This window comes from Pleurodeles waltl, chromosome 6 (genome assembly GCF_031143425.1).
Source record: "Pleurodeles waltl isolate 20211129_DDA chromosome 6, aPleWal1.hap1.20221129, whole genome shotgun sequence".
Lineage (NCBI taxonomy): Eukaryota > Metazoa > Chordata > Amphibia > Caudata > Salamandridae > Pleurodeles > Pleurodeles waltl.
This window is the reverse complement of record NC_090445.1, coordinates 762,869,945-762,896,374: the sequence shown is the minus strand read 5'-3', so window position 1 is coordinate 762,896,374 and position 26,430 is coordinate 762,869,945. Positions and strand designations below refer to the sequence as shown.

Below are 26,430 nucleotides of genomic sequence, written 5' to 3'. Positions count from 1 at the left end.
TGCCCCACTGCAATCCAAAACAATTTGCCACACTCCAATCTGCCTCACTGCAATCCAAAACAATCTGCCCAATTCCAATCCAAAACAATCTGCCACACTCCAATCTGCCACACTGAAATCTAAAACAATCTGCCCAACTGTAATCTGCCCCACTACAATCCAAAACAATCTGCCCCACTCCAATCTGCCCCACTGCAATCCAAAACAATCTGCCACACTCCAATCTGCCCCACTGCAATCCAAAACAATCGATCACACTCCAATCTGCCCACTGCAATCTAAAACAATCTGCCCAACTCCAATCCAAATCAATTTGCCCTACTCCAGTCCACCTCACTCCAATCTGCCCCACTTTAATCTAAAACAATTTGCTTCACTCCAATCAGCCACACTCCTGTCTGTCCTACTCCAATCCGCCCCAGTCCAATCCAAAACAATCTGCCCCACCCCAGTCCACCTCACTCCAATCTGCCCCACTTTAATCCAAAACAACCTGCCTCACTCCAATCCGCCCCACTCCCATCTGCCCCACTCCAATCCAAAACAATCTGTCCCACTCGAATCCGCCCTGCTCCAGTCCAAGACAATCTGCTCCACTCCACTCCACCCCATTCCAGTCTGCCCCACTGTGGCCCACCACACCCCAATCTAATCCACCCACCCCATTCCAATCTAACCAACACATTTCAGTCTACCAACTTCAATCCAATCCACCTCACTCCAATCCACCCCACACCACCACTCTAAACCACCACAATCCACTCCAATCCACCCATTCAATTCCAATCCAGCCCACCCCACTCCAATCCATCCAGCCTGCCCCACTTCAGTCCATCGAGCCCACCCCAGTTCAATCTACCACACACCACTCTGATCAATCCACTCCAATCCACCCCAATACAATCTACCCCACCCTAACCCAATCTATCAACTCCAATCCTATCCACCCCACTCCAGTCTAGTGAATCCAATCCACTCCAGTCCAATCCACCCCACTCCAGTCCAATCTAATCCACCCTACTCATCCCACTCCAATCCACCCCAGCTCTATCACTTCAATCCAGACCACCCACCTAAATACAATCTAACCCACCACACCAAAGACACAATCCACTCCACTCCACTCAGTCCACCCCACTCAACCTCAAACCAATCCACTCTACTCCAAACAAATTCACCCCACTACCTCTATCCATTCCAACCCACTCCACCCTTTTCCACCCCAACTCTACTCTACTACACTACACAATACTCTCTGCCACTCAACCACTGAACTCTACTTCCCTCTACTCAACTCTACAACACTCTACTCCTACTCCTACTCCACTTTATGACATTCCAACAAATCCATTCTACGATACTCTACTTCCCCACTCAACTCTCACACTCCATCTCACTAACTTTTAGCCATACTGAACAGCAGTGACACTGGTGTACAAAATGGCAAAACACATTGCCAAAGCCAACACTCTTGTAAAGACAAGACCTATTGGCTTTGCCAACGGTTGTTAACTGTGGCACTCCTTATTGGGAACCGGAACTTATTTTTAATCATCAGACTTTCATCCAGAGCAAGAGAGAGATAAACAGCAAATGGGGAAAGGAGGAGGGTGTGAAAGCCTGAAACAATTACAAAGGGAGAAAGCAGGGATGAAAACGAACATACAACATACGTGATAGCATACTAGTGGATGAAAAAGGCATAAGATTATTAAATACTAGACAGCCTTGGTATTTGGCAACCACAACATTCAGCACCAGCGCGGTCGGGTTCTTAGAAAAATAAGGGCATGGCACTTATTTCTGTACAAATTAAGCACTGTTTCCCGCTGAAAAAACTTTAAAAGGTAATAACTCCATGATACATACTCAGGGTGCGATTCTGTGTGTCACTACAGTTTTTTCCAGAGGCTCCATTTTTTATCTGTATATCAGTGCCAATTACAATTGTTTTGAAGATTCTTAGTAACTTTTTCAGTCAATAAATGGGCACAGGTGGCATTACTTACTCATTCTGAGTTTCCTAGGTCAGGGTGGGAAATAAGTTGCATTTTTGGTTTCGCCCCATGGTTTCCTTCGCTCCGTTCCAACCTGTCTCCCCACACAATTTTCTCCTGGTAGTGCCTGGATGAATTTGCAAGTAGGACAAAACCCCAGAGAAAATGTCCAGTTTGTACCTCACTTGGAATCCACAATCAGACGCTAACAGCATTAGTGCTTAAACCCAGTATTACTGATGAGAATGAGGCGCAATATAAATTGGTGACTGTGTCACTTGGTGAAACCATCCAACATGTTCGATTTTATTTCACTGAGAGATGAGCTGCAGCTATAGTTTGCCCTACTTAATTTTTTTACAACCTCATCAGTCACAAAGTCCACTCCTAATCGACTCATAACGTTGGGCTTCAGACAACATTGTACAATCTTCAAATGTGGTCATGCGCCATTTAGCTATTTTGCTGAAATTATTCAATTTCTCTTGCGTCATAGGCCAAGGTACTTTTGTTTATTACACAGGTTTAATCTCCCTTACCCTCATCATCGATTTTTAAGGTTCCTAAGTCCTTGCAGGTCTCCAGGCGCTGGTAGCATCAAGTTAACCTTGATTCCTGGTGTATACGTATGGCAGATGAGTGGAGAAGCGCATTTTGTGTAATATGTGTATTTTTTAATGGAAATTATGAATACTTCACAGTGAAAAGATTTCATTATTTTGCCCACTCCTCACTCACCTTTGACGTTTTATTGATATCATGATCTGCTTTCTTTATTATGTAAATGACTGTGTTGCTCAGCCTGCTACTTAAGGATTGTGCATTGGTGACTTTAGGAAAGAGACAGAAAACAAGCATTTGCAATGCAACGGGTCTCGCATTTCTCAGAGTTAGAGCTATTAGCAGATGTAAACTCCCAACCAGAATTTCTTGCCTCATTAAATGGAAAAAAATTAGCGTGATCGCTCTGCTAAACGAGCGAGATCGCGCTGCAAAAAAAGAGAAAAAGTAGTCCACAAACCGGACTGAAAACAGCGAGCCCCATATGTTTTCAGTACTTGGTCCATGCGCTTAAGGAGAGCTAACCACCAGAAAAGGAATGACGTATGCATGCCTTCCAGTAATGAAAGCAAGCATATTTTAAAAGGCAAGCCCACGATCCAATGAAAGACACCGACGTGACATGGACGGGGCTCCGAGCCCTTTTCTAAGTACTTCAGCGTCTCGCAAGCGGTACGCATGCGGAAGCGCATGCTACGCAGGCTCAACCCTAAAAAGGGAGGGAACAGAGAGCAAGAGGGAGCAGTCAAGAAAGAGAGAGAGAATCGTAGGGAGAGAAGAGACTGATCTATATAAAACAAGTGTGAAAGAGGGATAAGAAGTGGAGAGAGTGGAGGCAAAGAGAGAAAAAGAGGAAGGAGGGGTAAGCGATGAATCAAAAGCAGATGAGAGAGTGAAAGATAATGCAAGTGAGATAAAGGGGGAAAGAGAAAGAATGGAGGCAGGGAGAGAGAGAAAGAAACATGCCATGTGTGAGAAAAAGAGAGCGTTGACGTTTACTGTCTAGGTTGGTCATCACAGTAATATTTGCAATACTGTGCCTGTGAAAAGAACAATATACTTTCCTCTTTTGGAGCAGATTGCATACTTGCTCAGACAAGCATGCAAAGTAGTATTTAACATCCTGAGGAACTTGTGGAAGAGATCTGTATGTCTGTAACATTTATAAGGGTTATCAATACCTATGCCCTTTAAAGAAGAGGGCGACCCTACACTCCTACACTACTTCATTGTTATTATTTTAGACTCCTGTTACAACATACAGTAGACATTTCAACTTGTCCACTGTAAGGTTTGAGTAACTCATCGAATCCTGATATATTTTGTTTTAAATATATAAAAGGAAAGCAAATCCAGACCGTGAGTAGTTCATTGTGACTCTTGGCACATGACAAGAACAACTTACTATTTCTGACACAAGTATTTTGAAGTGCATAGGACTCTTGATGAACCTACACGAGCCAATTAAGGCTAGAAGAGGGATGTACACAATGGCTTTGGCCAAAGTTTACACGATCTTCAATGACCTAAAGGCTACTATGTGAACAGCGGAAACAAAAGACTTCTTTTACAAATCTGGCTCCATTTTCAAACCACACCAGAGGTCTTCAACTGGGGGGCGGGTACCCCTGGGGGGGCCTCAAGTGGTCCCAGGGGGGGCGCCAAACTCTGGCCAAAAGAAGCATTATACAGATTACAGGCCTTTGTTTTAAGCAAAAGCATGTTATTGCATTTTTCAAAAGGTAACAGGTACTAACTGCAATGTTTAAATAGGTCCAGACATATTTAAACATTGCCATCTTTATAAAATATTTTTGAAAATTTCTGAGGGGGACCCATAGATTCTTATTTTTTTCAACTGGGGGGGCGCAGCATTAAGAAGTTTGGAGACCACTGAACTACACTGTTTGCTCCTGGGCGAACCCCATTAACTCCATGCCAAGCTCTCAACCGGTTCAGCACATTACTGATGCTCAATAAATAAACTCGTTGAACTATGTTGTACAAAAACTAAAAGCCTATCGAATAGGACAATTGAGGGCCATATTAAAAAAAACTGACATAAAAGGTCAACTTTAGTTGTTGGTTGCTATTTTCTAAAATTGCAATACAAACATCAACGCAACATGTTGTCACATATCGCGTGCATTGGGATCCGAATGGGGTTTATTTCATGCTGACTCAATGAGGAAACTTAAATCAAGGAATATGAAAAAGCTTGAGTGGTCTTTAATGAAGCAGCTGTATTAATTAAGCGACTCCTTGGGTACAGCCGATCCGTCCAATCCCTGGGGAATTGATAACCTCCTGTGGGCCAATTTGCTTCACTAAGCTGTTTTCGGAATAACACCTTTCAACCCGATAATTGTCCCCAGGCGCGTGACCCCTGCTCTCCTACAACAATCAGAGCAAATGAGGCAGACATGTTCACTTCAAGACGTGACTGACCCCGGCCTGCCACTTAATTAAGGCAGCAGAAAAACAATTGTTTGTATTCGTTCACTGGCTTTCTCAAGGATCCAGTGCTCCTTTCTGAGCGTGTTAAGGTGCCGTGCAGTCGAGGGCTCTGCTGCGGGTGAGTTGCTCAGTGGCAACTCGTCGCTGGGCCCGTGGACTGGTGGGGGGAGGGGCGTTGCCACCAGGCCATAGCTCATCCTGTTTTGGTTTCCTTTGCTTGCATTCTAGCATAGGCAGTTTTTATCTAAATTGGGAAACGTGACATTCAAAATATGTGAATGCGAAGAAAACAGGTCAAAATGATAGATTCACAAGAGATTATACATCTCTGCGTATCACTGGGCCATGTGGTGATCACGTGCCCACAGAGAGGTGTCCTGCGTCCACAGGCTCTGAATCTTCCCTACCACTGGCAGAGTGAGGAGGAAACTGCTATAGGCTGGCCTCAGGGATGGGGGAGGGGCTTGGGCAGTGGCCACACACACAGCCTATGACTCCGGTGTGCCTTCTCTCGCACTTACTGCTTAGCGAGGTGGCAAGACGGCATGGGGGTCTGGGATTGACATCACTCATAGACACCAAAAGTCAATGCCGGTGTGGGATTTGGCTGGCCTGAAACGAAGGAATATCAGCTCTTGAGGTTCTGAGCTAGCATTTTATCTCTCATATAGTCCTACCTGCATAGGAGATGGCTAAGATTGGCCACTTTTCGTACTGGTATCAGAGTTCTGCCCTTTAAATGATTTATTTCCCCATAAGTGTATCCCTTTCTTCCTGTGGAGTCAGCCCTTAACACCTCACCATACATATTCTACACACAATAGGAAAACATTCTATTACTGCCAAAAAGTACAGTTTACCCCGTGAAGCATGGCGCCTACCATGACCCAAGCGGATGGAATAAAAGCACAGACATGGGTTTCGTCAAGTTAGCACGCCCATGTTGTATTGCCTCCTGCAGATAAAACCCTAAAAACACATCACATTCTCCCAGCTGTGGAAGTCTCAACCACCCCCTTCACTTGAAACATGCAGGAAAATCAAAATCCCACACAACGCCACTCTTCATATACTGGGCATGGCTGTCCACTGACTTACCAGAGCTTCTCCAACTGCAGAGCTAATAGGAAAGGGAAGAGGGAGAGAAGGGTGGAAAAGGGGGCGGAGTGGAGTAAGGAAAGAGAGCAAGAGCGCACACAAGCGAGAGAGGGAGGGCCCAAGAGAGGCTGAGAGATTAGGAGACTGTGAGAAAGTAGCCTCTTTCTAGCCTTGTTACCCCCACTTTTGGCCTGTTTGTGAGTGTATGTCAGGGTGTTTTCACTGTCTCACTGGGATCCTGCTAGCCAGGGCCCAGTGCTCATAGTGAAAACCCTATGTTTTCAGTATGTTTGTTATGTGTCACTGGGACCCTGCTAGTCAGGATCCCAGTGCTCATAAGTTTGTGGCCTATATGTATGTGTTCCCTGTGTGGTGCCTAACTGTCTCACTGTAGCTCTGCTAACCAGAACCTCAGTGGTTATGCTCTCTCATTTCTTTCAAATTGTCACTAACAGGCTAGTGACCAATTTTACCAATTTACATTGGCTTACTGGAACACCCTTATAATTCCCTAGTATATGGTACTGAGGTACCCAGGGTATTGGGGTTCCAGGAGATCCCTATGGGCTGCAGCATTTCTTTTGCCACCCATAGGGAGCTCTGACAATTCTTACACAGGCCTGCCACTGCAGCCCGAGTGAAATAACGTCCACGTTATTTCACAGCCATTTTACACTGCACTTAAGTAACTTATAAGTCACCTATATGTCTAACCTTTACCTGGTAAAGGTTAGGTGCAAAGTTACTTAGTGTGAGGGCACCCTGGCACTAGCCAAGGTGCCCCCACATTGTTCAGGGCCAATTCCCCGGACTTTGTGAGTGCGGGGACACCATTACACGCATGCACTACATATAGGTCACTACCTATATGTAGCTTCACAATGGTAACTCCGAATATGGCCATGTAACATGTCTATGATCATGGAATTGCCCCCTCTATGCCATCCTGGCATAGTTGGCACAATCCCATGATCCCAGTGGTCTGTAGCACAGACCCTGGTACTGCCAAACTGCCCTTCCTGGGGTTTCACTGCAGCTGCTGCTGCTGCCAACCCCTCAGACAGGCATCTGCCCTCCTGGGGTCCAGCCAGGCCTGGCCCAGGATGGCAAAACAAAGGACTTCCTCTGAGAGAGGGTGTTACACCCTCTCCCTTTGGAAAATGGTGTGAAGGCAGGGGAGGAGTAGCCTCCCCCAGCCTCTGGAAATGCTTTCTTGGGCACAGATGTGCCCAATTCTGCATAAGCCAGTCTACACCGGTTCAGGGGACCCCTTAGCCCTGCTCTGGCGCGAAACTGGACAAAGGAAAGGGGAGTGACCACTCCCCTGACCTGTACCTCCCCTGGGAGGTGCCCAGAGCTCCTCCAGTGTGCTCCAGACCTCTGCCATCTTGGAAACAGAGGTGCTGCTGGCACACTGGACTGCTCTGAGTGGCCAGTGCCACCAGGTGACGTCAGAGACTCCTTGTGATAGGCTCCTTCAGGTGTTGCTAGCCTATCCTCTCTCCTAGGTAGCCAAACCCTCTTTTCTGGCTATTTAGGGTCTCTGTCTCTGGAGAAACTTTAGATAACGAATGCAAGAGCTCATCCGAGTTCCTCTGCATCTCTCTCTTCACCTTCTGCCAAGGAATCGACTGCTGACCGCGCTGGAAGCCTGCAAACCTGCAACATAGTAGCAAAGACGACTACTGCAACTCTGTAACGCTGATCCTGCCGCCTTCTCGACTGTTTTCCTGGTGGTGCATGCTGTGGGGGTAGTCTGCCTCCTCTCTGCACTAGAAGCTCCGAAGAAATCTCCCGTGGGTCGACGGAATCGTCCCCCTGCAACCACAGGCACCAAAAAGCTGCATTACCGGTCCCTTGGGTCTCCTCTCAGCACGACGAGCGAGGTCCCTCGAATCCAGCAACTCTGTCCAAGTGACTCCCACAGTCCAGTGACTCTTCAGTCCAAGTTTGGTGGAGGTAAGACCTTGCCTCACCTCGCTAGACTGCATTGCTGGGAACCGCGACTTTTGCAGCTACTCCGGCCCCTGTGCACTTCCGGCGGAAATCCTTCGTGCACAGCCAAGCCTGGGTCCACGGCACTCTAACCTGCATTGCACGACTTTCTAAGTTGGTCTCCGGCGACGTGGGACTCCTTTGTGTAACTTCGGGTGAGCACCATTTCACGCATCCTCGTAGTGCCTGTTTCTGGCACTTCTCCGGGTGCTACCTGCTGCTAAGAGGGCTCTTTTTCTTGCTCGACGTCCCCTCTACCTCCTGGTCCAATTTGCGACCTCCTGGTCCCTCCTGGGCCACAGCAGCGTCCAAAAACGCTAACCGCACGAATTGCAGCTAGCAAGGCTTGTTGGTGTTCTTTCGGCGGGAAAACACTTCTGCACGACTCTACAAGGCAAGAGGGATCCGTCCTCCAAAGGGGAAGTCTCTAGCCCTTTGCGTTCCTGCAGAAACCGCAGCTTCTTCTGTCCAGTAGAAGCTTCTTTGCACCCTCAGCTGGCATTTCCTGGGCATCTGCCCATCTCCGACTTGCTTGTGACTTTTGGACTTGGTCCCCTTGTTCCACAGGTACCCCAGATTGGAAATCCAGCGTTGTTGCATTGTTGGTTTGTGTCTTTCCTGCCTTATTCCCCTATCACGACTTCTTTGTCCTTTGGGGAACTTTAGTGCACTTTGCACTCACTTTTCAGGGTCTTGGGGTGGGCTATTTTTCTAACCCTCACTATTTTCTAATAGTCCCAGCGACCCTCTACAAGGTCACATAGGTTTGGGGTCCATTCGTGGTTCACATTCCACTTTTGGAGTATATGGTTTGTGTTGCCCCTATCCCTATGTGTCCCCATTGCATCCTATTGTAACTATACATTGTTTGCACTGTTTTCTAAGACTATACTGCATATTTCTGGTATTGTGTATATATATCTTGTGTATATTTCCTATCCTCTCACTGAGGGTACACTCTGAGATACTTTGGCATATTGTCATAAAAATAAAGTACCTTTATTTTTAGTATAACTGTGTATTGTGTTTTCTTATGATATTGTGCATATGACACTAAGTGGTACTGTGGTAGCTTCACACGTCTCCTAGTTCAGCCTAAGCTGCTCTGCTAAGCTACCATTATCTATCAGCCTAAGCTGCTAGACACCCTATACACTAATAAGGGATAACTGGGCCTGGTGCAAGGTGCAAGTACCCCTTGGTACTCACTACAAGCCAGTCCAGCCTCCTACAGAGACAGAATGTGGTTGACTGAGAGTGATGATGAGAGAAAGACAAATGGAAAGAAAAGAGGGTCCAGATGGAAGTACCTGATAGGGCAAAGCTGCCCAGCAGTGCGGGGTGGGGTTAATGTTGAGCAGGATGAGCTCAGCAAGGCAGGCCGTGGTAATGTTAATTCCAATGATGCATTATCATCTGTTATTTGCATGCACATTATGTCCACTCACAGGCTATCGATATCCATTTAGGGTCTGATAAACCATGTAAGTATTGAATTTGTATTATTATGGAAGCACCAAGAGGTTGTCATCTTTGTGAGATCAGCTATAGAACATGGTTAATGCCCTGCGTATTATTTTATTGCTCTCTTATATACAACAATAGAAAATGTATGCTTCAGATTTGTACTGTGGTGAGTTAAAAGTAATTGCTGAATCCCAGCCTCAACTATCCCTCCAGTCCAACAAGTGGGAGTGGGTCTGTTCTCACAGAACACAGGCTGTGCAAAAATGTCACTGTTAGGAAACCTCTGAGTCCCTGGAGGTTTAGCAGAGAACATGCTGGGCTAACAGCAGTACATCTTTGCAGAACGGAACCCTAAAGATCATCGACCGCAAGAAGAACATCTTCAAACTGGCCCAGGGCGAGTACATTGCACCTGAGAAGATTGAGAACGTGTACATCAGCAGCGCACCCGTGGCCCAGGTCTTCATACATGGGGACAGCCTGAAGGTACTAAAGGTCTCCTTGTCTATGTGATGCCATGGTTTTGATTTAAATGATTCCTGAAGCCTTGAGTGGTAGCAGCTGGCTGGATGATGGCGTTGTGCTGCATGGTCACATTGGACTGGATGATCTTGACATGTCACCGTGTCAACTTGCCACCCTCGCCCTTTTCTTTGTCTGTTTTCTTGTGCATGCCATGTAGTTGGTCTCAAATTTTATCATAGAACGACTGAATAATCTTTTTTTAAGGAATAATGCGTTCTTTGACTGACACTGCAATGCTCATCAGAAGATTTTCAGAAACTGTACCAGTGTGAAGTAAAATCAAACATGTGACATACTCATAAACAACTATTATATACTTTAAAGCTACATTATATACTGGGTTGTCAGTCCACAGACAGGACGATATTAGAGTGCCAATGTTTATATTATTGCATATCATATTCTTTTTCCCAGGCTTCTCTGGTGGGTATTGTGGTCCCTGACCCCGAAGCATTGCCGGATTTTGCTGTCAAGCTGGGAATTAAAGGCTCATTTGAAGAACTTTGCAAAAATCCAGTAAGCAATATTTACTCAATGCATGCCCTTATGCCTCCAACATATCATAATCAAAATATTTTGTATGGCTTCTGAAAACGCTACTTTGAATTTTGCACCTTACCTTGTTGACATTGGAATAGCGCATGTCCTGCCTCTGGTACGATGGCTGCATAGGTATATCTTTTTTATAACAAATTTTATTGGAATTTAATAATGAGAATAATGGGTACAAAGCTCATGCTGCTTGCACAATATATACATAAAAGTGATGATCAATGGTCAAGAATACAAATAATCTAGAACACGAAGAGGCAATTTCCAGCTAGTATAGGAATTAAGTTGTACTCCATTGATAAATGAAAATGATCCAACCAGGAGTCCCATAGTTTTGCATTTCAGGGCGGCGTCTGGCTCTTTATATTATACTCAGTTGGTGAGCAGTGGTTCATAGACCTAATTCATAACTTAATGGGGGAAACTGGAGACCATCAGTTTTTTGTGATATCCCTTTTAGACAGCAGAAGCTCCAAATCTATGAAAAGTCTACTCGCCCTGCACATATCCTCCTCTCCTGTGACACCCAAGACGGGCAGCGATTTATTTGTCAGCCAAGTGCGACAGAGAGATCTCTGGAAATCTCACACCAGTATTGTTGGGTGACTGTGCATATCCATCTCATATGCGTAAAATCACCTACCTTTAGTTAGCATCTAAGACAATTTGTGGAGGGGCCTCAACCTACCTTCCACAGGCAGCAGACAATACAATTGTGCAACGATTGTGCAGCAGCAAATGTTCATAGGTAGACAAAAACAAATGTAATCATTCTGATGTGAGCAGTGTGACTGAATAAATGTGGAAATCAAAATAGATACAGCCAATTTTTAACATGCAGTTGTGCTTGTCAGAGCACCATCCGTGGTAAACCACATAAACATACATAAGATAAAGTTTTTCACTTATAATATATGGAGTTTTTATTTTAATCTCCATAAAAAGAGAAACAAAATATATGTGGAATGGAAGGGAGAGGTTAAGATAGGAATCAAATCTGAGAATAAAGAAAAACAAGAGGTGGAGCATTATTTTACCACTCCGTGGGGCTACTTTCTGCATGATTTGCATGAAGCAGGAGAACCTAGGGGCCCTTGATTCATAGGCTGGAAGTTTAGGACAGAATATCATGCCCTGGATACTCAGAATTTACGCACCTTTCACGCAGATTACTGGGTGTAGGTCCGAAGAGAAAGTTATGAAGAATTTGCATTGTTTAATCTCAGTTTGGAACAGTTTCTAGCAAAAGTACCTCAAAATATGTGCATGCAGGAAGAAGTGGTTTTAGAGGGGCATGCGCCTGTGTGCCTGTGCATGAGTGAGGCATGTCTGCCTGTGAATGTGGGCTTGTGTGTATTTTTCTTAGCTACTAGTCAGTATGTGACTTTGTCGCTGTCCAGTCTGCCGGACACATTGTGGGTGACAGTTAAACCTAAGTAAATGCCGGACTTTGTGTTTTTGTTTGCCAATTCAGGTTTTTGTGCTAACAGGTTATTAATCCACAAACACCGACTCTTATTCTGTGTTTGATATTTCTTTAGGCAGTGAAGAAAGCTATCATCGAAGACATGGTCACACTGGGGAAAAAAGCTGGCCTGAAATCGTTCGAACAAGTAGGTGTATCTCATTTCAAACTGTAGGACAAAATGAATCAAACAATAGATCTTTTAGGTGCTGACAACATTTCAACAGCGATCTACTGACGCGGATATGCTGATCTATATTGAGTCTATTATATTACATTGTTCAAGCAGCTTACAGAACCTAGAGGGATCTCTTTCCCTTCTTCTCCCCACTCGTCTCGATCTCACTCATAGAAATGTGAGCCCAAATATGCATCTGTCCTTGTGCAGATAGTTCACAGCTTCCTTGATGTCTTTGGCATACAATGACGCTGACTATGGCACAACTTCCATTACAGTATTTCAGTTTTTGCAGTCTTTCAGAGTTTTTGGTAATTTGCTTTAATAAGTAATTAGAATGGGAAATGAGCATTAAGTTGAAATTGAGGGTGAAGTCTCTTCAATGAACTGTAATCTATTGATCCAGTTTAAAAAACAATAGCTGGAAATTTACTCATGTAGGATTTTCTGACTTGATTTCACAACTACTGATGGGGATCTCAGATACTCAGTTTACCAGGCGTAGTTTTGGAATTCTTTGGGGAAATCTATGTTTCAACTTACTACATGGAGCAGTAAAATATACTGGTGTTCTTTTGGAAAATAAAGCCTCTCACACCTGCCCTGCCTTTGAAGACGAGAAAAAACAAAAAAAAGAAAAAAACGTAAATAATTAAAGAGACTAACATGGATTAGCTACTAGAGCAGGAGACCATCCTTAAGCAGAAAGGTAATTTAAGGAACTAAATTATATTCATATAAAGTTCCGGATGACATACAGCCCTTTTTCAAGGGTACAGCACCTTGAACGCTCATCCAACAACATACCCACATTTGGGATAGACTTTCACTTCCACAGTCAGAGTATGCATTTCTTAGTCATTAGTAAATCTTTGGATTGAAGATTTTGCAAACGATTGGACAAAAGCAGAAGATGATTGATGCTCACGGCCATTGCTCATCTTCATCCTCTCAAACATAAAAGAGGTCGCTCACACGAACACTACAAATCAATTAAAGATCCAGAGATTTTTCCCTAAAGCCAGCATACATCTGACACTGGAGTACAAGTTTCTCTCAATTTTGTTGTGAGAAATTTCCCTAAGAAAAACATTTTAAGGGCTAAACCCCTCTACAACTGGGAAACTCTGCAGGCTCTGCAACATGTTAGGTATGCCAAGTTCACTCATCTTCGAAATTGAGGCATGCTATATTGTCCACAACCAATGCAAGCATGGCTGTAGATTCCTGGCTTTGTATATTGTCCTTGCAATTCACCTGCCACCTAACATTTGCACCACAGAATGCAAGCTTAATGTAGCCCCTTTTAAAGGAATGTTGGTCTAACCTATCTTTTTCCCTTTCGATTTACATGGAAATTACCGCAGCAGCATGTCTCTTTCACTAATATTTACAAAAGAGTACGTCAGCTGCCTGTGTCAGCTGTTGCTTACAAACATTGTAGACAGGTGCCTGGCTGCATTGTCTATCGTGCAAAGACACCACATGGTAATCTTTCTTTGCTACAGAATGACCTTTAGTGCTGAAGAGGTAATTATTAAGGGCGTGAAGGCATTGTGTCACTGCGAATACCAGCTAACTATTCAAAAGGTGCAGGGATTTTGAATCCTCTGGAGCACTCCCCATACACTGAAAAAGTACATTTTCCAGGAATTTTCTTGTAACTAACTTCTGGAGTGAATGAATGTGTGTAATAATTTTGCACAATATAGTACTCACATTAGAGCCCAAGATACACTTGAAATCGGAAATATAATTGCATTTGTATACCGCCTCATAGCCCTAAAGAGGTGTTGAACCACAGATGACTGAGTGAATATCGGAAACAGAAATATTGTGTGGACATAATATTGTGTCAAAAATATCAACAACCAAAATATCTAGAAGGTAAGTGCAAATAGGTAAGTATAGAATTACTGTTCCTAACTCTACATCTACATACCTTGAAGATATACATATATATATATACCATCAATGTACATAAATGTGGAGTTATATATACTAAAACTTGACTTACCTATAGAAACTTACTTTCACAATATTTTTGTCCTCAGTATTCTTGACACAATATTTTGGTCCACAATATTTTTGTTTCCGATGTTCTGTCTAAATGAGAAACAGCCTAAACAACGACTCCTGAACAACGAGGTGCGTTGTCCACGAAAGCGGAACAACGATTTCGTGAACAACGACTCTGTTTTTCTCTGCCTTAACCACACATGTCCTGAACAACGAGCATGTGTGGTTAAGGCAGAGGAAAACAGACTCTGGATAGGGAGAGGACGTGGTCAGGTAAGAGGGGCTGGGGTTGGGTTGGAGGGTAGTTTTAGGGGCGGGGTGGGGTAGATTTAGTTTTTAAGGATGGGGGCTGGGGTCAGGGTAGTTTTAGTTTTTAGGGGCAGGGGTGGGGGGTTGGGGTAATTTCAGTTTTTTGGGGCACGGTTGGGGGTCAGTGTAGTTAAAGTTTTAGGGGTGGGGTTTAGTGGTCGTCATAGTTTTAGGTTCAAGGGTTGTGGGGTCGGGGTAGTTTATGTTTTAGGGGCAGGGTGGGGGGGTCAAGGTAGTTTAAGTTTTAGGGGCGGGGTGGTAGGTCACGGTAGTTTTAGTTTTTAGGGGCGGGATGGAGGGTTGCTGTAATTTTAGGGGCAGGGTGGGGGGTCGGGTAATTTTAGTTTTTAGGAGCAGGGTGGGTGGTCGAGGTAGTTTTTGGGGCAAGGTGGTGGGTCAGGGTAGTTTTAGTTTTCAGGGGTGGGGGTGTGGGGTCGGGGTAGGATTGATGTTAGGAGCAGGGATGGGGGTCGGGGTAGGATTGTTTTTAGGGGTGGGGGTATGGGGTCGGGGTAGGATTGTTTTAGGGGTGGGGGTATGGAATCGGGGGTCACATGCTGGATCCATGTATGCCGTTCCACGCAAGCCTTTACCAGGCATGCCTTTACAACATAAAATTGGTGTTGAGGAGGCATTCGTGGTTAAGGCATTTGTGGTAACAACGCGGTCGTGGTTCTAGCATGCGTTGTTCCGTCATATATTCTGTCTAAATACCCTGGCCTTTGTAGGAAGTGTATTGATGTTATGCCAGAGTGGTGCTCGTATTCGATCTTGGGTGGCCGCCTTTGTTAGTGTAGTGGATGGAGGAAGAGTGAGACAAAGAGCGCAGGCAGACTTTAGTGGTCATTGTAAGTTATTCTGCACGTCCACACACAATTATCATACACAACCGTTGAAACCTCACACATGTGCTGGATATAACAGTCAGCACCACTTGTAGTAATACATTGGTGAAAGGCCACTTTGTCACAAGCTGGGCCTATGAAGGTCATAGGGCCAATTTTGCTGTGGAGACTTCTGCCCCCTCGAGGCTTCTGGCCACTACCATGTCATTGAGAGTTAAGTGGGCAGTAGCACTGCAGTGCCTTTGGTGGTAATGAACAGGCATGTTCTGGGTGCACACCTTGTTATTCTAGAATACGGGAGTAGAGTACAGTCCATTACATTGTCACTCCTCCACAGTGGAGCCCTAGTTTGTGTAAGGTGTGGCCTAACTTTTGGAATGAGTGATACCCTAAAATGTGAAAAAGGATTCAAACCTTTCCACATGAACAATTACTAAGAAAACGCATACTAAGAAATCCTACTTTTGACTTTCAATATTAGAAACAAGAATTAGGATAGTCTAATTGTATGTGAGCCCAAACCTACGTACTGTTGTTTTCTGTGCACTTATTTCATGGCAGCCACAATTGCAAAATAAGACATTTCACAAATGTTCCTCTTTTTTCACTTCTGTCAGGTCAAAGACGTTCACATTCACCCGGAGCTGTTATCCGTCGAGAATGGACTGCTGACACCAACCTTGAAGTCAAAGCGAGCTGAGGTTTCCAAGTACTTCAAAAGTCAGATTGAGAGCCTCTACGCAGGTCTCCAGGAGTAGATATCCTCCACACAATAAGGATATTAGACTGTTCTATGACGCCCCCACAAACAAAAGCCACAGAAGCCTACTTTTCTAACCATCTGACCTACTTATGTTGGTTGGTTCCAACATTTGCCCAGCGGGAGCCACGTGGAGAGTAGACTATGTATTTCCAACCACAGGGCTCTTGACTTCTGAGTAGTTTCATATTAATTGCACTACAGGAACCCTGTTCAATATGGATGGCAATTACAAAATTGACGATGTATTTCTTGGCCTGTGATCCTCTTTCAGAATGAGTAGAACCTTCCGAGTGTCGGCAGGGTGTCTGCGTCTCAAACGCATTCGGGACAGTTTTGCAGTTTAAAGTTGTGGGACGGTAAACTAGTCAGATTGAGTGGGCGATTATTTAGGTGATCTAAAAGGTTCATGTGGTGCTACACCTGAATTAAGTATATTTGGTATTAAAGTTGTGTCTATTTTGTGGCATACAAAAAAACAGCAGATGCCATCAACCCGAGCAGGAATTACTAAATATCCTAGTAACTGTACCTGCCCAGGAGGAACTGTGGGCATAGAGTAGTGGAGCACAATCCATGCAAAGGCTATGTTTCCCACAAAAGTAAGAAGTCTAAGCAGAGTCAGGCAGTATGTTTCCTAGTTAGAATTTAAAGATTTATCAAACTCTATAATAAGGATTGCTGTGAGCAGATGTGCTGCAAAAAGACCAAGCAACAAATTAAAGGAATTTCTTGAAAGAACCAATCGAAAATAGTGCATGGTGCCACACAACTATCAGACCAAAATCTGGTCTTGAGTATGCCAAATGCCCACGTGGAAGACGTCCAAGTAGATATGATTAAACAATGTGGGAGCATGCAGTGTGCCAGGGCACTGCAAACGTTGGGAAACCTGCTTAGTTTGTGTGTTATGGTCTAGTGAGCAGTGAGCCCTTGCTTGGCCAATGTTTTGAATCATTGCGTTGACGTGAATGCAAAGACAATCCTATTCCTCCATGTTCTCTGTCCCTCTGCATCACTGTGTGTTGCGTTACAGATATAAAAGCATTCTTCAAAACATGCATTAAAATGGTTGTATTCCTGGTGAAAAGTATGTACTCCAATGTCTGTTTGTCAAACATGCATTATTGTAATATAAGCTAGATGGCGCAATTGCTTTTGAGGATAGTATATCACTGGCCGTTCTTGGCTTATCAAGTCAAACTCCCTTTAACTGTGCTGAATTTAACTTCCAGTAGGCGATCTGGCGCCCATAAACTGTGGAAATGTGGCCTTATCTGTCAACTTTGTCACTTTAGCATTTTACCTTTTGCAAAACAGTGACAACGGCATTGCATCTATTGGTTTCATTGCTCTATGTGTTTATACAAATTTACCAGAAAGCAGTAACACTGACAGCAATATCATATGTTTTATTGTTTTATATATATTTATACCAGATTACCATGCATCAAGTACATGTTCATTAGTTCCAAAATAACAAATATTAAAGAAGTGCCACAAATATATTCAAATCCTAAAATGGCCCATTTCCATCGATGGACTCAGATCTCAAATACATTGCTATATTTTCACAGAGTAAAAATAAACGATGGCCTAGTAGGCATCAATGTACTGTTTGGCGCAAAATTCAAAAAGAGTATAATTCCAGGAAACATTACTATTTCATGACTAAGGGCCAGATGTACGAAGCATTTTTCTAGTCGCAAAGGGGCTGATTCGCAGAATGGACCTGTTTGTGACTAGAAAAATGCTTTTTGGGATGTACAACGCCCAAACTGTGATTCTGTAACTTGTTACCGAATCGCAGTGTGGGTTTTGCGATTTGGTATTTTGAAGGTGCGTGTCAAGGGCGTCCCTTCCTAATACCAAATCTAACTGGTATGTATGACTGTTTTGTGGCCGCGAATGCGGTCGCAAAATAATCGCAGTTAGCACCAATTTCAAATTGGTGCTAACCCATTCGCAAAAGGGAAGGAGTTCCCATGGGACCCCTTCCCCTTTGTGAATGCATGCAAAAACATTTTTTCATTCTTTTTTTCGAAATGCATTCTGTTTTCCGTGAAGGAAAACAGGTGGCACTTCAGAACCCGGTGAGTGCCGCCATTTACAATGGGGTCCCAAATTGCGACCTACCTCATGGATATTCATGAGGTAGGTCATTTGTGACCCCATTGCGAATTGCAGACAGTTTCATTGACACTGTTGTACATCTGGTTTTGCGACTCGCAGTTTACGAGTCACAAAACTGGATCTTCGTACATGTGGCCCCAAATGTATAGTTTTTGACTTACCTCCATCCATGCAACTTGCACTTACAAACGTGTGGCAAAACAAAAAAAGTATTATAAAAAAGAGAAAGCGAGAATAGTCAGTGGACAACGAAAATCCATTTATGTTTGAGCTCCCGGCAATATTTCAGCGTTATTTCCTAGCCTGGCGCTCCAGGCATCTACATAAGGCCTGAGTACTCTGCTGTAAGAAAAAACACATAATTTCACTTGGATTTCCCTCTTAAGACCCCCATTTATTTGCTTTAGAAGCTGGTTGTGCAGGCCCAGCTATATGTGCTGCGTTAAGAAAAATAGACATTTTTATTTTCAAATTGGGACATCATTCTGACTGTTCCCGTGCAGGGTTCCTGCACAATTGCACAGAGTAGATGTGTGGGAAGGAAAAGTTAGGGATGCTTCGACTTACCTCTAAAACATAATTTGTGATTTTAGACTGTGTTTCGATAGAAACCTCTGCTGCAGAACATATTTCACCTTATATAAAAACCAATGCAACATCATGTTTTTACTTTTGTTTGGGAGTTGTTTTTTAAAGTAAATGTGCAGCATATGTGTAACCAGGAGCAGAAAAGGCTAGCAGTTAAATTAATTTTACCTGTTACCCTTGTAGCAGTTATTACATTTGACATTTATTCTGTTTGAGCTCCGCTGATGTGTATTTTAGAGCTATACATATGCCTATATGGAATCACACATTTTATTGGCCTTGCTATCCTTCCGCGACTTCAAAAAAGTAATCGCACACTGCCCCGCTTGGCGAGAAAAAATCCTTTACTCCCACAGTCAGGATATCTGTGATTATTATAATTTCAAGCTCCTTTCACAATTGACAAGAGATGCCCTAATGAATCTGTGGAGCCAACCATGCCAGCGACCTGGACCAAGTGCTGGCCCAGTGAAGGTGCTTCCTTGAAGCTCAAGTGGCGGAACTTAGAGGGATAGAGGTCGAAGGAAGGGTAGACCTCTGCACATTAGAGACAGTGAAAGACGTATATATTTTTAGGGTCGAGCGCATAGCGCTCCGTTGCTGGAATATTCTCTCTGTAGGCTTTTAAGCACGCCCATGTCAAGCCCATCAGTTTGGTTGGTTCGTGGGCTAACCTTTTAAATTTAGTTTTATTTAATTAGTGAAAGGCATGCATACATCATGCCTTTTCTGGGTAGTCCGCCTCGAGCGCACCTGGCAAATACTGCAAAACTCCATGTTCTTTAGTAAGAATTAGTTGAAAGAGTGTAGTTAAATCAGTTTTGTGAACAGGAGATATTCAGTTTAATTGGATAAGGTAGTGTACAGAACATACTTCAAAATGGCCGTCATATTTTTCAACAAGTGTCCTTGAGTCCTTTTTTGATGTTGTTTACTTAGTCTTTAAATGTATGCATAATCCAACAGGGGACATGACTTGTGAGCAAGGAGCAATAGCTCCGAAACGCGTTAGGATTGTCAAATAAAGTAAGTTTTTCTACTTGGAATCACGGCGAGTTGTTCTTCATTGTGGGACTTTGTTTCCGTGAAGATTTACAACTTTTGGATGTTTATTTATGAGGGAGCGCCACCCTGCTGTGATTCACCGTCTAAGTAAGTGGCCGGAGTGGAGGCGAAAGTGCAGTATTTTTTATATATATATATATATATAGATATAGATATATATCTATATATATATATACATATACACATATTATCTATAACACCAATAGTACTCTTGGTATGACCAGACAGGCATTGGGGAGGTGGGTGGGACTGCAAGGAATCCACAGGTAGCTACTGTATTCACCAGAAAAAGCGTTACCGATGGTAAGTAACTTGTTCTTCTGATGAATAAAACTACCTGTGGATTCCTCACCTTATGAATAGAATCCCAAAGCAGTCCCACATTCGGAGGTGGGTGCCCGACTGGTCAAACCAAGAAGTCCTGCAAAACAGAACGGGCAAAATGGCCATCCCTCCTCACTTCCGAGTCTAAACAATAATGCTTTGCAAAAGTGTGGAGGGAAGCCCAAGTTGCTGCCTTACAAATATCAGAAACCAGCACACCTCTAGCTAAAGCCAAAGTGGCAGACTTAGCCCTGGTGGAATGGGCCTTAATGCCCTCAGGCGGAACCTTCTTTGCTAGTGAATAACAAAACTTTATGCAAAGAATGACCCACCTTGAAAGAGTCCTTTTGTGGACAGCTTTGCCCTCTATTTTGCCCACATATCCAATGAAGAGCTGATCATCAATTCTGAAGTCTCTCGTCCTTTCTATATAGATGCTCAGAGCCCTTCTTGGAATCAAGCGAGGCAGCATTTCCTCCTCCTTTGATGGATGGGGAGGAGAGTAAAAGGACAGAAGAGTTATAGATTGTACCAGATATAATGGATTGACTACCTTAGGAAGGAAAGCCGCCCTGGTTCTCAGCACCACCTTGTTAGCATGAAAGGTTGTGAAAGGTGGTTTCACACTAAGAGCCTGAAGCTCACTCACGTCTAGCCGACAAGATGGCTGTTAGAAAAACTGTCTTAAAAATTAAAAGCCTCAACAGGCAAGTAGGCATAGGCTCAAACGGTGAACCCATCAAAAAAGTCAGAACTAAATTCAAATCCCACTAAGGCATTACAAACGGAGTGGGAGGAAACTTGTGTGATAACCCTTTAAGTAACCTAACAACTATAGGGGACTTAAATAAGGAAGGCTGATCAGGTAGGCAAAGAAAACTTGACAGTGCCGCTAAAGAATGTGCAAACTGCAAAATATTAGATAAGAGGGTCTTTAAAGGGCCAATTTGTCTCTCTCCACACCAAGTAACACATTTCAGCCAAATACCGGCATAGACAGTCTTGGTGGAGTGTCACCTGGCCCATAAGATAACGTCCACCACTTCTGAAGGGAGTGAAAAAGAACTCAGATTGCCTTGTTCAATCTCCAGGCATGTAGGTACAGGCTCTGGAAGTGGGGGGTGGAGAACCTGCCCCTGCAACTGCGAGAGGAGGTATGCCCTGTGAGGGAGACAGAGCAGAGGGCACAGTGAGAGTTGAAGGAGGTCTGTGTACCACACCCTTCTTGGCCAATCCGGGGCTGTTAATAGGACTTGGGCCGGTCTTGTCAAATCTTCCTCAGAACTCGAGGAATCAAGGGCATGGGAGGAAACACATAAAGCAGTTGGTCGCTCCAGGTCAGCTGAAACGTGTCCCCAACACCCCCTGCATCGGATACTGGAGGCTGCAGAATGACGGGCAGTGTGCGTTCTCATGAGTGGCAAACAGGTCTATCTGAGGTACTCCCCACATCCGGAAGACGTGAAGAGCCACATCCGGATGGAAACGCCACTCGCGATCGGCCGAAAAGTGCCGACTGAGATAGTCGGCATGTACATTGAGAACTCCGGCCAGATGGTTTGTTACTATGTAAATCCGATAGTCCTGTGCCCAGGACCAGAGCCTCTCTGTGGAGAAGGTATGACCCTACTCTTCCCTGCTTGTTTATGCACCACATCGCAGTAGTGTTGTCTGTTAAAATTTGTTCCGACTAACCAAATGGATGGGAGGAAGGCCTTGAGAGCCATACGTATAGCTAGCAATTCTAACAGATTAATGTGGAACATCCGTTCCACTGGAGACCAAAGGCCTTTGATCTCCAGGTCCCCCAGACGAGCTCCCCACCCTATAGTGGAAGCATCCGTTCTGACTGTGGTCACAGGAGGTGGAAGACAAAACGGCGTACCTTGAGAGAGGTTGCCATCCACAGTCCACCATCGCAGATCCACCGCAGCATCTCTGGAGATCGTCATCGACTTCCCTAGATCCCTTTTGTGTTGAAACCACTGCTTGCGGAGGCACCACTGGAGAGCCCTCATGTGCCAACGTGTGTGAGTGACCAACAAAATGCAGGAAGCGAACAGACCGAGCAGACATAGGACCTTGAGGACTGGAACAGCCACTCTCTTTTGAAACATTGGAATCATCGCCTGAATGTCCTGAATCGTCTGTGGAGGAGGGTAGGCCAGATTCACTGTAGTGTCCAGTACTGCTCCTTTGAACAGGAGGTGCTGAGAGGGCTCCAGGTGAGACTTGGGCATGTTTACCATAAAGCCCAAGTTGAACAACAAATGGGTTATCACCTGCAAATGATGCAGCACAAACTCTGGGTACTCAGCTTTAATCAGCCAATCGTTCAGGTAAGGGAATACAGATATTCCCTTCTTTCTGAGGTCCACAGCAAACACTGCCATCACCTTCGTGAAGACTTGAGGTGCGGAAGTAAGACCAAAAGGAAGACCTGCAAACTGATAGTGCTGTGACCCTACCATGAACCAGAGATACTTCCTGTGCGACTTCAGAATAGGGATATGAAAATAAGCATCCTGCAAGTCGATATACACCATCCAATCCTCCTTGTTCAACACAAGAAGCACCTGTGCTAGGGTCAGCATTTTTAGCCTTTCCTGCTTGAGGAACCAATTCAAAATCCTCAGGTCAAAGATAGGCCTCAATCGACCATCCTTCTTGGGAATCAGAAAATACCTTGAAAAACATCCCTGACCCCTTTCCTGCTCCGGAACCAACTCCTCTGCATCTTTTAACAAAAGGGTGAGCACCTTCTGCAGAAGCAACAGGAGATGCTCTTCTGAGCAAAATGAATGACGGGGAGGGAAGGGGGGAGGAAACTCCCGAAAGGGAAGGGCATAACCTTTCCTCACTACACTCGACACCCAAGAGTCTGATGTTATTAACTCCCACTTGTGGAGAAAATGTAACAGCCTACCACCCACGGATAGGACATGCTGGTGAGTGGAGCGAGAATTAGGGCTGCTTCCCTGGCTGGATTCCCCCAGAGGACAAAGAGAAGGAAGAAGGCTGCTGGATGGCTTCCTGCATTCGAACTCTCCCATTACCCCTATAGGACCTGTAAAGAGGGTTGGCAGGCTGTTGGATGTGGGACTGCTGCCCGGCCAAACCCTCTGAATCTGGGGAAAGGTCTGAAGGGTGTAGAAGAAGCCTAAAGGCCCAAAGATTTTGCAGAGGCTCTGCTATCCTTGAACCTTTCCAGGGCTGAGTCCGCCTTTGCCCAAACAGTCTTGCATCATCAAATGAAAGGTCCATCAATGTAGCCTGTACATCAGAGGAAAAACCAGAACCTCTGAGCCAAGCATGCCTCTTAGTCACAATGGAAGTCCCCATGACTCTAGCAACTGAGTCCGCAGTGTCCAGACTGAATCACCTGCTTCGCTGCCACCTGACTGTCCTGCAACAGTTCACTAAAATGTTCCTGTACTTCCTGCGGCAATTTAGGGATGACCTCCTTCGCCGTATCCATGAAGGCATAAATGCATCTCCCCAGCACACAAGTTGCATTCAGCGATTTTAAGGCTATGTTTCCAAAGGAGAAGCATTTCTTTGCCAATTGCTCGGTGCGCTTTGACTCCCTATCAGATGGTGTTGTGGGAATGATCCCGGACCCGATCTTGAAGAACAAGAAGCTTGTACGACCGAGCTTTCTGGCTTGGGTGTTGGGACAAAAATTGTGGATCACCTGGAGCAACTTTGTACCTTTTGGCCACAGTCTTTGAAAATGCAGATGTAGTAACCAGTTTCTTCTATATTTCTAATATGGCTCTGTTAAAGTATCATTGAATGAGAGAAGCGGCTCTGAAGAGGAAGCTGATGGATGTAGAACCTGTCAGAATATTGCTTTTTAACTCTGACGCAGGCAGTGGCAAATCCAAAAATTCTGCTGCCTTGCTAATCACCCCATAGTAGGTAGTCGCTTCTGCCGAGAGTTCACCTCCAGGAGATAAAAGCTCCCACTCAGGGGACGTATCCAACCCACTAGCAGTATCTAATCCCTGGAAATCATCCAGAGGCCCAGGAATTTCTCTTTCTTCCAACCGTTGTTGTTCCTCTAGATACTGCTGCTCTTCCAGAAGTCTTAAGGGCTTGCTTCTAAACCTTAGCCTAGACTCCAAATGTGGCGTCAATAGAGAATTAATCGATGTGGACGATGCCCTTAAGGAGAGGGCAAGACTGGTGGAGGAGGGGGAGCCAAATCCACACTCCGCACCAGAGTAGAGCATCCAGATCTATTAGACGCCACCATCGGAGCCGCCGATGCCGCTGGCACCGTCATCTTAAGTAGAGGTGGTGACATCCTCGGCGCCGTGCCAGTACCATCAAAAGGTGTTGCTGGTAAAAGGGGCATAAATGGAGTCTGATTATACAGTGCCGGCAACCCCAGCATAAAAGCCAACGGACCCGTGGGACCAGCAGGTGCACCAGAGGGGACCATCACCCTATTAAAAATGCTCAACATAGCATTGAGGAACAAGGACAGATCCGCTCCCAAAGCCGGAAAGGCAGGATACTCCTGTCCCCCTTGTAGTGGCAGTGCAGGATCTGGCGCCCTAGCCCCAACCTCCTGACCTTGGGAGGTTGCTGCGGAAAAGTGAGTTGTTGGACTCGCAAGTAACTCGGAGATCTCAATCAAAGTCGGCGCAGGAGATACCTCAGGTGACTGCGGTTGGGGAGTCACCGTGGGGCTGACTTCCCAAGTCAGACGGCGCTGTGACCTCGCAATCAGAAATGCAGACCGATCTCTAGATGAGCAGTGCCGTGACTCACTTCTTGATGACCTGTGCGACAAAGTGTCCTAAGTCCTCGATCTTCGTCGACCTCTTTTCTATTTCTTAGCTTTTGATAATAAGAACTTTGCCTCTCTCTTTTTTAGAGCCTTCTGGTTCATGCGTTGGCAGGACAAGCAACCTGCCACGTCTTGATCGGAGCTGAAACACCAGAGGCAGTTCTCGTGCGGATCCGTCACCAACACAAGGCCCCAGCACTCGCTACAAGGCTTAAACCCAGATTTCTTTGTTGGAGACATAGTAGCGCTATAAAATAATTCCCTCTGTACAGTTGAGATATAACAGAAAGGTAGAAAACCGTTTGCGTTGAAGGCAGGGAACTGACATCAGCACGCCGGCGAGGACTTCTTATGGCTCAGATGACATCAAATGGAGTTGCATGAGGAGCCCAGCAATTGTGATGTCCTCGTCGACGTGGAGAGCTAGGAAAACATTTCCTTTGAATGCTGGTGCATTGGGAGAATTGATAAGGTGAGGAATCCACAGGTAGTTGTATCCATCAGAAATAAAGATATGTAGATGTGCAGTTAGAAATAGTAAATCAATACTTCTGTATATGCATTTACCTTTTGATAGTTTGTCCCTTGATCTTTTATCCTGGATATTCTTGTAGCACAATATTCTAGGGGTAGATATTTAGTAGTACAAGCTTGTCCCCTAAAAATCATTTCTAGAGACACCACTAGAACCTAGAACCTGTTGTAACCATGTAAGGTAACATTTCTTGTGGACCTCAAAGCTGAGCTGATGGAGACTCCCTACAACTGTAAAAAAATGTGCTGGAACCTGAGCAGTCGGTCCCAAATATCTGAGAACTTTTGTTAAAGGCAGCACTGCTACTAGAAGTTGTGGAAAAATGTTGGACATTTTGAATAACCTCTGCTTTAGGCCTGCGAACCACATTCCAACTCCACTCCAATGAAAGATGCACCCACAGTAGTTTAAACTTTGCTATTTTTCATGTGCAAAGCTTCTTGGTGTGAAGTTGAGCTCACAGTAGTACCACTTGTATAATATAATTCGACTCCCTAGAGCCCCAACATGCTGCAGCCTTAAGGTCTGTCTCTCTGAAGATTTTCATTCTCCAGAAATGTTTTTAACTACTAAGGTAAAAACCTTCAGCAGGACCACCTACATCTTGAAGTCAGTTTGCAGAGGGCCACAGATGAATATGAAGGATGACCGGTGATACTTTGTGAAGACCTCAACTGTTAGTCCCTTTCTGCAGGGTCATCTTCAAACTTTTTACCTTCACTCTCCTGTTTTCAGAACTCTTTTTTTATTGGCTTTTAG

At 44.7% G+C, this 26,430-nt stretch overlaps 1 protein-coding gene across 1 annotated transcript in view; it reads left to right on the top strand.

Moving 5' to 3' along the window:
• ACSL5 (acyl-CoA synthetase long chain family member 5) overlaps nt 1-18,574 on the top strand; it is a 125,351-nt gene extending 106,777 nt beyond the window's left edge. Inside the window, exons 18-21 of the mRNA XM_069239391.1 lie at nt 9,918-10,061; nt 10,515-10,616; nt 12,194-12,265; nt 16,086-18,574. Of these exons, the coding sequence (XP_069095492.1) occupies nt 9,918-10,061; nt 10,515-10,616; nt 12,194-12,265; nt 16,086-16,226 (459 nt within the window). The 3' untranslated portion in view covers nt 16,227-18,574. The remainder of the gene's footprint in view (nt 1-9,917; nt 10,062-10,514; nt 10,617-12,193; nt 12,266-16,085) is intronic.
• The last annotated feature ends 7,856 nt before the right edge of the window (nt 18,575-26,430 follow it).